At 39.2% G+C, this 15,384-nt stretch overlaps 1 protein-coding gene and 1 pseudogene across 2 annotated transcripts in view; one reads left to right on the top strand and one right to left on the bottom strand.

Annotated features, from left to right (window-relative positions):
* Positions 1-15,384, top strand: part of SNAP25 (synaptosome associated protein 25) — a 90,608-nt gene that overhangs the window by 47,481 nt on the left and 27,743 nt on the right. For both annotated transcript variants that reach the window (XM_020985937.2, XM_020985928.2), the window contains exon 2: positions 14,892-15,023. In XM_020985937.2, coding sequence (XP_020841596.1) covers positions 14,952-15,023 — 72 coding nt within the window. In that variant the 5' untranslated portion in view covers positions 14,892-14,951. The remainder of the gene's footprint in view (positions 1-14,891; positions 15,024-15,384) is intronic.
* Positions 2,107-3,011, bottom strand: LOC110210325 (uridine-cytidine kinase 1-like; annotated as a pseudogene).

Genomic DNA, 15,384 nt, shown 5'->3' with positions numbered 1-15,384 from the left:
TCTAGGAGTGCAGAAATGGAAGGGACCTTGGAGATCATCTGTTCCAACACTTTAATTTTACGGATTATAAAACCAAGGCCCAAATAATTTCAAGGTCATCACATACATAGCAAGGGTAGTGAAATTGGAGAAGGGAATTGTACCTCACCTTTTCTCCCCTACATATTTTTACCTAATCATTAATGCTAACATGAGTATACAGTGATTCACTATCATCATCTAATTGTGCATGGCACTGATTGGAAGAATTTACATAATTATCACTCTTGACTTTTAAAAATTTAAAATTTTCTGCATTATAAATTGGCTATGTCTGGATTGCAACTAATTATTGGTCAGACCTTATGTGTAGTTTCTTTTAGGATCCTCAGCCCCATAATCAGAAGCAGCTAGTTCTGCCTACTTCCTTCTTTTCCCCACTCATGTCTCCCAAGGAGCTTTCAAAGCTCTGTAATATGGAAAGGAGAGACTTAAGTTCCCTGCATACCTTTTTTTTTTTTTGAAATTTGGCATTTGTTTATTAGTCCCAGAACAGTACATTAAGCATGACAAAGATTTTAGATAATCACAGTTTAGAAAACCAAAGGACCTGGAACAAAGTTCCCTGCCTTATATCTCATAATAACTATAATGATTTACATCTGATAGAAGAAAACCATAAGTGGTTATACATGAGGAGATTTATTATAAAACAACAGATAAAGTACGTATGCACATATATTTTTGTATATAATGTACACATGTATGTTATATAGAGAGAATTGAACACCTGGTAGGAGAAAGGATGAAATAGAACCATGCAGATCAAAACATTCTTATGTATGTAATTCAGTGCTAAGCCATATATGATAAGTGGGACAGCAATTGGAGGACTGATTTGCAACAACATTCATTTTGAACTCCTAGAGTCCACTGTGTAACTTAGCTCTAAGGAAAGCACATTCCCAACATGGCAATGAGTAACATTGTGAACTGTTTGATGGTAGGCAGCATGCATCCTTGACCGCAGGTCAGGTAAGCCTTGGTTTGGCGATTTCAGTTATGGAAGAACAGAGTCAACAGCCTGAGGTGGAGCTATTTGCTAGGGCATTGTATAGCTACATTCAAGTCAAAACCACACAAAAACAGCAGAACTATTTGATTGACTTTTAGTGGTAAATCTCGATTCTATAGTAACCTGCCAGGCATCTGTGAACCTTTTAGGTCTTCTCTAAACAAATGCAAAATTCAAACACATTCAAAGACGCTCTCCTGTATGTCTAATAGTGGTTTTGTTGTGTTTTTCTCTTTTTAAGTACTTACCAACATTTTAACTTCTGCTTATTGCTCAGGAAGAAAGAAGACATTTCTGCATGATTCATGTTAAGCTCATATCAGCCACACAGCCAGGACCCAGGATCCCAATTTATTTTTAAAATGTGTTATTAGTATTATTTCTGGGAGTAAATATAGTAATTTCACTCATGCAGGTGCTGGGTATATTTTAGATGACCCAAAGAGATTTCAGAAACTTTCTGAATACATAGAAGATAAAAACATCAAGAAGATTCCTTCAATATTTTCCACATTTAAGACTGAATGAAATTGATGGTTTTTTATTCCTAAATAGCTAAATAATTTCATCCAAGAATCACTTTAGAATAGATGCTAAAAGTATATCTTTAAATTTTTAAATATTTATTTATTTATTTTTAGTTTTCAACATTTTCAACATTCAACAAGATTCTGAGTTTAAAATTTTCTCCCCCTCCTTCCCTTATCCCCCTCCCCAAGACAGCATGGCATCTGATATAGGCCATACATGTACAATCATATTAAACATATTTTCACATTAGTCATGCTGTAAAGAAGAATTAGAACCAAAGGCAAAAACCACAAGAAAGAAAAAACAAGAAACAAACAAACAAAAAAGAAAACAGTATGCCTCAATCGACATTCAGACTCCATAGTTCTTTCTCTGGATGTGCATAGCATTTTCCATCATGAGTTAAAAGAGTTATTTTTAAAGGGCTTAGGGCACGGAGTTTTTGCTTAAAAAAGAATATAGGTGACTCCAGACCCCTTTATTATACAAATGTCATCAAGAAAGATCTACTCTAGAGCTCCTCAGTGGAGTCTGGTCCTAGAATCCAAGTGGGACCTTTTACCAGAACAGTAGGGTCTCCAGGTTCAGGAAATACCCTCTTGTACTTCTGCCCATTTGGAACTCCCCACTGCTATTTGCAGATGTCACCATTCAAAATATCCTGAATATGCTGTACAATCGGGTTGATGACACCATGTTGTCAAGCCCTCGAAGGATGATCACATCAGCTTACTTCTTAATCAGCAGCAGAATTCCTCAAAGGCAGGTTTGACAAAGATGGTATCTTGAGTTAGGATTTGCTCCAAGTCTTTCCTAAGATTCATATCTCCGAGAACTCTATGAGAAAGCCTCACAGTTGAGTCAGTGCCAACAAAGAATTGAAAATGAAACATGTCCTGGATCTCTTGACATAGTTGAGAGGCAAAATGCCCTCAGACAGAACCACAGTCCACAGTGTAAACCACAGTTGTCTCTAGTAACCTTCAAGGCAGAGATGAGGAAATGGGACACTGCAGGAGAGAGAGAGTTACAGGGCAGTCCGCACAACCAGCTTAAGTCCTGGGGGCACTGAGTGCTTAGAAGGGGCAGACCATGAAGAGTCCACAGAAACCAACTGAGGGGAGGGGCATTGACTGGGTCACAAAATCATAGGTTTTTCCACAATGTGTTTAAGGGTCATGTACATCAAGTAATTACCAAAAGCATCTGAGTGGTCAAAGTTGTACTTGACCTTCAGCGCTTTGGTCTTCTGCTCCATGGTCAGGACCTTATAGAACTTGTCCTGGCTCAGGACGACAAGCCTCATGCTAGCAGTGGTCCATTTCATGCTGGCCCAACAGTTTCATAAACTTCTACACACTGTAGACTTTCCACTGGCTATGCTGCCGCTCACCCTGATCAGGAAGGGCTACCTATGAGGGCGCTCTGCCTCTGTAGTGACTAACCCACAGCCACCACTTTCCAAAGGCATCTGCTGCATACCTTCTAACAGCTAATGATTATAAGATTAGGAGAGGGGATGACGATGAACTACGGTACATTTTCCTACTCTGTTTAGGAGATGTAGGAATACAACAGGTTTTGTATATGCTCTTGTTATCTACCAGGTTGGAAATACCCATGGTCTCCATATATTTCTGACTGACTCAGATACAGCATCCCAACGAGGAGGCTCTGAATGACTCTCCCTAGAGTTGCCATACACTAGCATTTCAGTGAGACCATAAGAATGGCACCATTATTGATTCAAATCAAGAAGCGTTTGTTAAGCACTTACTATGGGCAATGCATTGTTCTCCATGCTGGAGAGACAAAGACAAAAATGAAACTACTTACATTCTACTGCTGTAGTTACATAATTGACTATCTGACAAATAATGAATTAAGTCACTAGAACAAGACTGTACCTTGAAGCTTAGAAACATGTCAACTTAGGGAAAGTTTATCTTTAGTCCATGTGTGCTTATTCCTGATATCCTATTCTCTCTTCCTGTCCTGGATATCTCTAGTCAATGCACGAAGAAAAACTGCTTCATGCTAGGGTGTTGGTGACTAAAATGTTACCTCCCTCCAATAATAATTGCAATTGTAGTCGGGGCAGCTAGGTGGTGCAGCGGATAGAACACCGGCCTCAGACACATAACACTTACTAGCTGTGTGACCCTGGGCAAGTCACTTAACCCCATTGCCTAGCCCCCCCTGCAAAAAAAAAAAAAAGAGGTACAGAAAATTTAAAAAAATAGAAAAGAGAATAGTCATTGCTCATGGATTCAGTAATGCCTCTGATGAATATGAAAGAGGAGAGGTAAGATTGGAAGATGTTTCAATCAATCAATAAGTACTTACTAAGCACATACTATGTGCCAGTTTAGACTTCGTCTGTTCAAAATGAATCTTTAATGGTAGAATTACATAAAAGATAGCACCAGGGGGAGAGAGATGTATTTGGTTTTGAGACTTCCCACTGTTTCTGAAATTATGTCGTCTTAGCTTCTATCTACCAACTTCTCCATAAAGCCATCACTATGGCTTTATTATATTGACATGATTCTGGAAATTTGCCCTTGAATAGACATAGACATGATCAGATTTCATTTTGCCATCCTCTCATCTTAATAGAATATAGCCTCCAAGTAAACCCATCAGGAAATAATACTTAAATTAAAGGTTGTGCTAAATGCCCGTTTGGTCTCACTTGTCACACAGACAAAGGAAACACTGGCATTTTCAGAAACAAGAGATTCAAGTACAGTTCAGTGTTAGTCGTGGCGAGCTGCCACGTATTGCTATTAGTAGAGACCAAAGCTGTTTTCTCAGCCTGACAGGCAAAGAGGTTAAGCCCTAGCCCATGGCATCAAGGTGCCTGGAGAAAAAGCCACAAACCAAAGAGGATTGCCCAAACTAAAGCCCACCACGATCCTGGCTGCCAGTAATCCTTGAATGATGCAGGGCAGAGTCTCCATGGAGTATGCCTGCTTCCTTCTTTTCTCCAAAAGAACTGGAAAATGAGACAGCATTAGTTCAATGATAGAAGGTTTTTTTGCTTACTTACTTATTTATCTGTTTGTTTTGCCAATAGAGGGAAGAGGTAATGTGCAGGTTGACTAGAAGAGTACAAGGAATGCAAAAAAGCATCCGATTCAGCCTGATTAAAGCACAATGCACTATCAAATGATACCCATTAAGGGGACCTTGGGGTATGAAAAGCTTGCATAGTCCTCAATATTTTGCACACAGTAGACACTCAAAAGTTTGTTGAATGTTAAATTAATCTTTATAAAACCATATCCATATAGAATGTAGCATAAAGCCTTTTAGAAAGAGCCTTGACTTTAGAGGAGCTGGGTTATAATCCTATCTCTGACACTTAATTTATTAGGCTAGTCACTTTAATCTCCCTGGATCTCATTGTCCCCATCTGAAAAATTAGGAGATTGGACTAAATAACCTGAGGTCCCTTCCAGCTCTAAATGTCATCCTATGAGTGCATTCATGGATATTTATGGAGCATGCATTGCTTTACAGAGTCGGCCAAATCTAAGAAGACTTTGGGGAGGAGAGAGGACACCATCTTAATGCCAACATCAAGATGGAAAGAGTTATGATTTGTAATAGCCCAAACAGTGGAACCGAAAAATTAGCCAAGGGAGCAATAGAGAATAGAAGGGAGAAAATGCTGCAAGGCCTTCTTGACTCATTAAAGCTGAGCTCTGGAGAAGAGCTCTGACAACTGGAAGATATGAGCCTCCTTTGAACTGGGTAGTTTGTCCCTCATTTATTCTTCAGAGACTGACCATTACTAGGGTCAAAATATCAAATTTACTGAAGAAGGATTACCTTGTGGGAAATTTCACTGTAAACAAATTGTATGCTCCAATACAATATTCCATATAATTCCATATAATAAAGAATCAATCTATGGCTTCTTTTTGTGTCCCCACCACCACTACACACACAGCTGGAAAATTTACTATGGATGAATTGGGCCTCTCTGTTAAATTCTTTTACTATCGGTTATCCTCCTACATTCTTGGTCACACTGAGAACAAGCATTTAAATTGTTATTGTCATTGTTTATCCTTCGTTCTAGAAGAGGATGGGAACATCACGGAGGTGATGCCATCACATGCCAGTGAACTGGATTTAAATTAAGGAGGGCTGTGCAAAGTCACCAGCCTCCCTTTCTCCTCCAGAGCCATCTGGGTCCAGTGGCCAGATATAGATCAAGACAACTGGAGATGGCCCAGGATGCAGTAGGGGACCTTGGCCTTTTCAAGCTAAGGTCTTTAACAGGTCTCAGTTTGACCAAGGCAACGCCCATTCAGTGATTAAGGCTTAATATGAAATGAGGCAGAGAATGGCCTGTTTACCTCGAGCTACATGAGACCTTGAAGGCCAAATAGTACATACAACATGTGTGAAAATTGAGGCTAGAGAGGTTAACTGACTGTTCACAGTCACATAGATAGCAAGAATCAGGGCTAGCATTTGAACCCAGGTCTTCTAACCCCAAACTTAATGTTCTTTTTTCACTATATTGTGCTCATCTGGAGTCATCAGGCAAAGATTTCTCAATTTTATCCAACACAAGAAGATTCCACAACCGACTCATGAGAGAGATTTAGAAAATGGCTTCAGAGAAGTCAATGAGACTAGGTGCAAGAAGGATTTTATAATTTTTGTGTTATGTATATATACATATGTATGTATATGTATATTATATATTTATATACATAATTGATGGAAAAATAAAATAAATAATATAAAATAAAATACAACCTCCTTAGCCTTTAAAAAAAAGAAAGAAAATAGCTTCTTCACTTCCCCCCATCTTTCTCCAGCAAGAAAACAGAGGCATGAATCCTAGTTCATCAACTTTGCAGAGTTCTTTCAGTTTTTGGTAAAAAAAGAAAAGAAAAGAAAAAGAATATTATTTTAGTAGCTCCAGAGCTGCTCCAGAAACGTTAGCTCTTTGTTTAGATTTGATGGTTTCCAAAGTGCCTTTGTCTCCCTATCACTTCCAACCAATTTACGTTCAAGTCAAGACATCACTCTTGTGATAGCACTGGTCTTGGAAAACAAAGGACAAACGGTAACAGCAACAATAATAACACTTTCAAACTTACCTCAGTTCTGAAGAGGAGGCTCTATCATTCTCTTATTTTATAACATATGCCAATAATAATGCAGCTACTGGATGGTTAGGGACTTAGAAGTAATTAGAATTCAGATTAGGGGCTAACCTGGGAAGATGAATTGATACTTAGTACTAATTTGCATAATTAGGATTATTTAGAAATGTTGGGGAAACCATCTCTTTCCCCAGTTACTTGACATTGCTTCCAAATAGGCTAGAGAATGTTTTGGGGAAATTTGATAGAATTGTCTCTCAGCAGCTGCCCTGGGCATGCTTAATTATTCCCTTAGAATTAGCACTTCAAGGAGAGATTTCCCCCAGTGAAAATAATAGCACTGGGTGCATCCTTGATAGCATTCTCTTGCAGTTAACAGCAAAAAAAAAAAAAAAAGGAAGGAAAAAATCAAGATAATTAGCTCTGATCAAAGTACTTTCCAGACATTATCTTATTTTTCACAACCTCTCTCTTGAGGACAGACACTTTCCTTCTTGAAGATGAAGAATCAGACACAGAGATAGCAGGCAATTTGCCAAACACCAGTCTGAGATCACACCTCCTAGAGAAGGTCAATGACATTGTCCTGGGACACAAGCAGTAGTAACCACTTCATAAATATTTTATGATAAAGAATGAGGCAGAGGGGAGTTAGAATGAGAACATCAGATTCCTTAGTTCAATCACATAGGATCATAAATTTAAAACTGGAAGAGAACTTAAAAGGTGATCTGATCCAGCCTCCTTATTTTATCTCTAAAGAAACTGAGCTTCATAGAAGTCAAATGATTTGCCTAAGGTCACACATGGAGTTAGTAAAAGAACTGTAATTCCAACCCAGATGCTCTGACTCCCAATCACAGAGTGTTCTTTTCATTGTAACATACTAAAGTTCATTTGGCTGGACATCATTAGGTAACACTCTGTTATAACAATTAACTCATCTGAAGCCTAGGGAGCAATATAATGACCTCAAATGTCTACTTGGTTCTCCTCCTTTTTATCTTTAGGGAGTTTATTACAGAGAAAAAGCTCAGAGTTCAGTTTCAATTGTTCTAATCCCCCAGTTAGGAAAATTCTTAACACCTACGCAGAGGTCAGGTTCTCTGACTAACTTTACGATGATATTTCTAATTAACCCCCATTAACCCATGGCCTCCTTGTGGATGAGACAAAGTTCAGTTTACCAGAAAGGGTTGGGTAACAACACAGGAGGGAAACAAAAGCAGATCGTATTATACTGTCTGTGGATAGACAGGCATTGGGAGGGCAAGTGGAGAAACAGCTGACTTTTCTTGAGATTGTCGTCAGCCTGAGCCCCCACATTTTGCACCAAACACCTTCCACCGTGACAAACCCCTGACATTTACGAGGCTGATGTAAGCATCGGAGCCCTGCTGCTAATGCTAAGTACTGTTGTTTGACTCTAATCATCGGAAATGTTGAATCTCTGTGGAGGTGCACGGGGAACTCCATTACCTTTTGGTTGTTCAAGAAAGCCCCACAGGCTTGCTTGCAAACTAAGTTTTGTTTTTTATCTGTCATCTTTCCCATCCCTCAAACAACCTATGATATTATGATTCATAGGGAAGAGTAGAACCCTGGACTAGGTAACTCTGACTTTGACTTGCTGTATGATCTTGAATGCATCACTGACCCCTTCTGTGCTCAGCTAGATAAGATACTGAAGCTATTCATTGATTTCTATGAAGTTAACATCTGTGACCTCTTTGATCTTAGATAGAATTTCTTTAATGATAATAATTATAATTGGTTGCCAAAATCGAGAACACACAACTAAAATATTACAGGGTAAGAAACAAGTAATTTTAAAAAAAAAAGACCTATAAGAGGAAAACAAGGTTTGTTCTGTTTTCACTTTTCTCTGAGAAGGTGAATCAAACCCAATCCACAGCCAAGCTAGGAGGTAGTGAGCTCCCCTTCATTCAAGTGTTTAAGCAGAAACTGGATGGACATCTATGGCAGGGTTTGGGGCAGGGGGTAGTATTGTAGAAGATGTTTCTCACTGAGACATTAGTTTACTAAGTCCAATTGAACTAGGTCTAGCTCCCTCATAGTGGGGAGGTCCTTCCCAGATTGAAAAGTCCCTTTAACTTAAAAGCAATGTGATTCTAAGTATTTATTAAGTAACTTCTGTGTACACAATAAGTATCTGAACAATGGTGGCCATTCTTTCCAGAGCTTTCCTTTACCTGCTTATACTCTTTCCTGCCTAGGACCTATCTCTATAAAGGAAAGGAAAGTTCTATTCTACACTCCATCTCTCTTTTCTGCATTTCATAATGTTAGGTAAATTTCTCTAGTTCTCCCCAGCTCTCTGTGACACTAGAACCTTTCTTATATTAAAGGACTTTGTTATTATAATAAGTTGACAACCGTTCCCCCAGGGTGTGGGAAAAAACATAACATCTCCATTTGATCTGCAGTTAGCTAATAGCTAAGTGATGTGATCCCAAGGAGCACTCTCCTAGTGATCAACCTTTTTGTATTTTTAGATATATAGACAGATATTGAGTAAAATGCATGCCATTCCAAGATGATCTACCTAGAGATCTGACCCCCTAGCAATCTGCCTGGCTTTGTTCTTCAGAGGTTGCTTAACCCTGACTCTCATTCAACAAATGTTTGTGTCTACTATGTTCAGACCAATGTGCTGGGCACCAGTGACAAAAACCTAGCTAACCTTTTGCTATGGCTCATGCAGTAGCAACTTTTAAGACAACTGGATTCCAGGGACAAGCTATTTAAACACCATTATGGTTCCCTAGGCTCCCAGATTATAATGTGTTCTTTGGTTGGTAGGACTGATCCAGTTGGAGAGGTCATCTGCCTAGGGACAGCTAGATGCTGCCTAAAGAAAGCACCGCCTAGAGGTGAATACAGGATCTATTCCATTCCGAAGCCCTCTAGTTTGCCTGATAGAAATAACAAGGCATCTTCTTGTTTGGGGTGTGGATCTGCCTTATAGGGTTGAGTGGGGAAATGGGCCAAACCTTAATCATTTAAAACCCTGCAGGAAAAAAAAAAACCAAAGAAGTGAACAAAAGCAGTGAGCAGCCTGGTTTGCCACATGTTGTTTCATTTAAATGGTTTTAATGCAGTTTGCTAGATTCTTTTTAGGAACATTAGTTCTCTCTTCAAGATGGAAATGCAGTTGTTAGAATACAGGAGTGAGAGTCATTCCAAAATCTCCCAATAATTTGTGTTGTAAATTTTGGACAAAATTCTGCCCCTAGGTTTTTCACTATCAATGTTTCTTACTGGGCAATTTTACCATCTCTGGCTTCATGGAAGGATTTAGAGCAATGTTGGTTTGATGAACAAATATGAGTTAAATGCTTTGGGCTGCCCAGATATTAAGCACCATTTCAATACAAACCAACATCCTTTTAGCTATTGTAATTACTATTAATTACCATCATTATGTCTCTTCAGATGCTCTCTCTTAGAATACTAATGTATGTGTGTTGAGGCTAAAAAAATAAAAAAGGAAAATTGATCAAACACTGACAGTAAACATACTAAAAAGGGGTTTAACATCAAGTTGAAATGTCCATTTCCCCCACTCCCATTCCCTAAGCACCCAACAGCCACATGGACTTATTGGCACAGCTAAGTTTCATTCTTCTGAGGTGAAATGCTTTGAGTGTTATACTGTCCATAGGGGCTTGATGCATATGACTCCACAATGTGATATGGTAAGAAAGAAAGCTCATCTTAATCAGCATTATGGCCAAATAAATGTCCAGTGCTAGGGAGGTGAGAGCCCTACTGTACTCTGACCTAGTTAGATGGTCCTTAGAATGTTGTGTTCAGTAAAGGGTGTCACATTTTAGGAAGTATATTGATCAGCTGTAAGCAACCAGAAGAGGGATTCAGGATGGCAAAGGATCTCAAGATGATATCATGAGAGTGGGTTCAGTTGTTTAGCCTGGAGAAATGAAGATTCAGGGACCCTGAAGTCAGGAGGACCTGAGTTCAAATCTGACCTCAAACACTTGACACTTCCTAGCTGTGTGACCCTGGGCAAGTTACTTAACCCCAATCGCCTCACCCCCCCAAAAAAAAAAACTTATTAGGAAGGCTTAAAGGCATCCAAAAGTGAGGTAGTGAGGTAATGAGCTTCCATTCACTACAAGTCTTCAAATAGAGGCCAAATGACCAATTGCTGGGAATGCTGTAAAAGTACTTCTGATTGTTTATGGTGTCGCAGACCTCTGATTTCTCCTCAACTCCACTATTCTGTGATTCATCATCTCTTCTCAAAACTCAGCCTTCCTTCTGAGGCATATATCAACCATGGAGTGATCAAAACCCAGAAGATCCAGACAATACTTGAATGTCCCAAATGAGACACTTAGAGCAGTGGCTACAAATGGACCCATGCCCTTATTCACACTAGAGTCTCCCTAAAACAATTCTCTCTCTTTCCTTGAGCCTAACATATCAAAGTTAGCCAAGAGCCGGGAATCAGCCTTTGGTCTGAAGGCAAACAAGGTCAGACAGGTGTTGTTTTCATACTAATGACTCATAGAAGAAAATTGTTAAGGAAATAGCAGTAGCTGCTTTGCAGTCTCAGGTGCACTCATGCATATCTATCAGCAAATCAAATCGCTTCGGGACAAAGCTGTAATCCTACAGGTTCCAGGGGAGCATATACCTCAGCTCTCCAATAAATGATGTTATTCAGAGGAAACTACAATTGACTTTATGGTAATGTAGCCTTCCAACTTATAACAATGCAAAGTGGAGAACTTGGATAGAAGTATGTCATGAAAGAACTCCTACTTGTTTCTTTCTAACTCAAACCAGCAAAAGTCCTTAATGGGTAGCTAGCACTGCAGAACGGCACCTCCTGGTCTTCCTTGGTTTCATGCTCCCTCGTGGTTGGGGTTGTGCTTTCCAATTCAATTCAGTAGCTAATTTATTAAGAACCTATCCTGGGAAAGCCACTAGGAAAGATACAAAAATAAATAAGCCACAGTCCCTGCCCTGAGGAAGTGTATACTTGTCTGGAGGGAAGGCCATAAGCAAGTAAATATAAAATGAAGTAACATGATAAATGCCATCAGAGATGTCCAAGGGGCTATGGAAATTCAGAGGAGGGGCTGCAGTAGAGATTTCAGTGCACAATGGAGTAGATGTTAGACTTGGTTGCTTGGTCAGTGAATTATGCCTAACTGTGGGAGGGTGTGAATATAACAAGGAAAAGACTATGATGTGAAAAAATAATTTATAATTGGAAAAATGAAAAATAAAATAATGAGGTTGGACTAGATGATATCTGTTTTCTTCCAGATTTAACCAAAAAAATGAAATGAAAAGCAACTTAAAAGAGGGAGTAATCTCTTCCAGCCAGGAGGACTATAAAAGTACATGAAAGAGGTGGCATTTGGGTTGGGATCTGAGTAATGGACAGAACTCCCCAGATGGAAATAGGCATGGGCATGCAGATTACAGGCATAGAGACCAACATGAACAAAGGCACAGGATAAGAAAAGAAGAGAAAGTGCTCAGAAAATAGTTGTTCTGCCACTAGCAACATGCCTTGTGCTTGGTCTTAATTAAGGCAAAAATTAATTAACAAATATTGGATTGGTCCCATTTTAAATCATTGGTAATAACTTTATCCTGGAAGTGAGAACCACACACACACATACACACACCCTGCAAATCATATAAAAGGTTAGGATTTTTTTTTAACATTTTCATTTCCTTAAATCTGGTCTTTATTTGTTCTGGATTTCATAGAATGGCTGAAAATATTATTGTAACCATGACCATATTCACTCTGACTCCCATCTGGTAATTTAGAGTATTTGTTTGGTTGGATTTTAGCTCTCTCACAGTTTGTTTTTAGCTCTCTTTATGCAGCAAACCTTCCTTGCTTTGGCTTCTATTCTGTAAAATGGGGGAAAAAACAACTGTTATTTCCATCAAATAATATTGTGAGTTTCTGCTCATAATTACTTCCCAGTCAATAGTTAAAATACAAGATGCTCCTCGTCCTTATGTGCTTAGCCCTAAGTATGGCAGCAGATGAACACGATTATGGTATATGATGCTATATCCAGAGGTTTATTCCTTTAGGACAAATATAACACAGGTTGATTAGCTCTTCTTTTTATCTCTGACCATTTGCATCATTGTAATTATTTGTCTTTCTTACAACTTTATATACAGCTTATTTTTCAAGAACTGTATTGTGATTCATTGTGTTCAGAAACTGAGGAATTGGGTGTATCCAGGGCAAGTCATTGTCCATTCAAAGATGAATTTAGCTCGTGAATTGTTTGTACTTCACTTCTGGATTCTTTTTGAAAATGTTCATTCGGTTGATTTAAAGGAACAAATAATGTACAAGATTATCAAAATAAATCCCAAATTAATTCCCTTCCAGAGAAATGTAATCTTAGCTTTCAGGAAGGAGATATATTAGTAAGATAAAACTCCTGAGTTCACTTTTCCAGGAACCAATCTTGACCAGCTAACTTAACATCTCTGAGCTTTAGTTTCCTAATCTGCTGAATAGCTAGGAGGGGCAGGGGGAGGAAGAGAGGCAGACAGAGAGACAGAGAGAGAGTGAGGGAGGGGGAGGGAGAGAGAAAGAGAGAGAGAGAGAGAGAGAGAGAGAGAGAGAGAGAGAGAGAGAGAGAGAGAGAGAGAGAGAGAGAGAGAGAGAGTGTGTGTCCTAATACACAGGGATACTGAAGTAGAATTCCAAGCTTGAGTTCCTCTCGGGGTTTCTACCTGAAATTCAGCATCTTGCATGAATAGCTTTCCCTGATAAGAAGAAAACACACGTGATAATACATCATGCTCATGTGCACTTTTTCACTTGTGTGATCCTGGACAAGTCACTTAGCTTTTGAAAGCACTAAGCAATTCTGTAAAACTACAATTTGAAGAAAAGGTGCTGGCCTACATTGATAGTCAGTCAATAAACATATATTTAACTCTTACTCTATTCCAGGCACTTTGCTAATCACTGAAGATACAAAGAAAGGCAAAAACATAGGTCCTTGACATTCAGAGACCTCAAATTCTAATGGCAAGTTTCCTCATTTAGGAGTTCCATATATCAATGAAATGACAGGTCCAGTTCCTATCCTCTTTGTATTATGTTTCTACAGGGCAAGGACCATGGGATACCCTCATGGGAAATTGGTCATATGACCTCCAAATATAGCTTTCTTCTGGGAAATTTTTTTCCTCAATTCTACAGATTTCATGAAGATCTGGAATTTTCATATCAGCTTTTACCTAGATAGTACGCATACATATCTTGCAGAAAGGACTAGACCCCAATTTTTTTTTTCTAAGTGTAGTGTCAAGAGGTTGAACTCATCCCTCTTGCAGTCCACAAGCTATTTCAGTCCACAAACATGGCATGAGAACAGATACATCAGAAGTGTCATCTTTCCTTTGGGGTTCTAGAGATTCAAAACAGTAAGCTGCCTCATGCTAAGTGGTAGCTTTTTTAATGTGTTAAAAAGAATGGGGAGGATCAGAGAAGTTCCCTTTGGTAAGGGAAATGACAGTCTCTTCTCATCTTCTTTCTTTCCTCTTCCCATTCCTTCTATCTGGCACTTCCATCAATGGCTCATGTCCTGGTTGTTTTAAACACTCCTTTGTGAGTTAGTAATGGCACTGATCTTCTCCCCTTCTCCCAGAATCTGTTCCTCCCTTTGGAACAGTGAACATTCACTAGCACAAAACCCCTTGTCACTTTCTGTTAATAACTGAGGGCCTCTCTCCACTGAAAGCTTTTGTCTCCAAAAGTCAATCTGCAAATACGTTCACATGGCACATCAGCCCTACAGCATTTATTTTGTCTTTCTCAACCCTGGGTATGCTTAATCTTAATTGACGTTTGTACCTTCAAAAACAGAATTCAATATTGTCAAAGTAGTCAAAATATACCATATTCCTATTCAGGAGAGTGACTAAGAGCCTGTGAATAGAACATTTTTGGCCTTGAACAATATCTGAGCACAGTGCTCAGCGCAAGGAGCCCAGAACCAACAAGAGCTTGGCATGTGGTTATAGCCAGTGTTTTTTAGAGACACTGATGTCTAAGTATATAAACACAGAGAACAGCAAATCTGACTCAGAAAACTCCTAGAATTTTTTTCTTATTTGATTCATTGCAGAACCCTTGGTCAAAGACTTTGCATCCTTAAAGTCAAGTCCCCACCACCACCACCGTGACCATGGCAGAAGATGCTGATATGCGCAATGAGCTGGAAGAGATGCAGCGACGGGCTGACCAGCTGGCCGATGAGGTGACCATGAGCGGGGCTGTGGGAGGTGGGAGGCTATGGTAGTTTGCTGTCTGCATTCTGCAGGGACTCTCAGTTGAAGAGTGAAGGTTAAAAAGTCAATTTGGCTTTACATATTATAGGTCACAAGACTTCTAAGGACATGAATGAATTGCCTATAAAACATGGCCAGTAGTAGGGGAGGGCTTGGCCCAAATATCTATTATATAATATGCTGCAAGAGTTAATGAGGCTGAAGAAAGAGCACGACTGTTGATAAATTTCACTCTAATTCAATTAAGGCCTACTAGCAGGGGCCTCTCTCCACTTAATGCTATACAAATGCAGAGGCAGCTTTTCCCCTATGCCTTTATTTAGAACAAAT

Source organism: Phascolarctos cinereus, unplaced genomic scaffold (assembly GCF_003287225.1).
Source record: "Phascolarctos cinereus isolate Bilbo 61053 unplaced genomic scaffold, phaCin_HiC Scaffold_2;HRSCAF=192, whole genome shotgun sequence".
Lineage (NCBI taxonomy): Eukaryota > Metazoa > Chordata > Mammalia > Diprotodontia > Phascolarctidae > Phascolarctos > Phascolarctos cinereus.
This window is presented reverse-complemented; position numbering and strand designations above follow the sequence as displayed.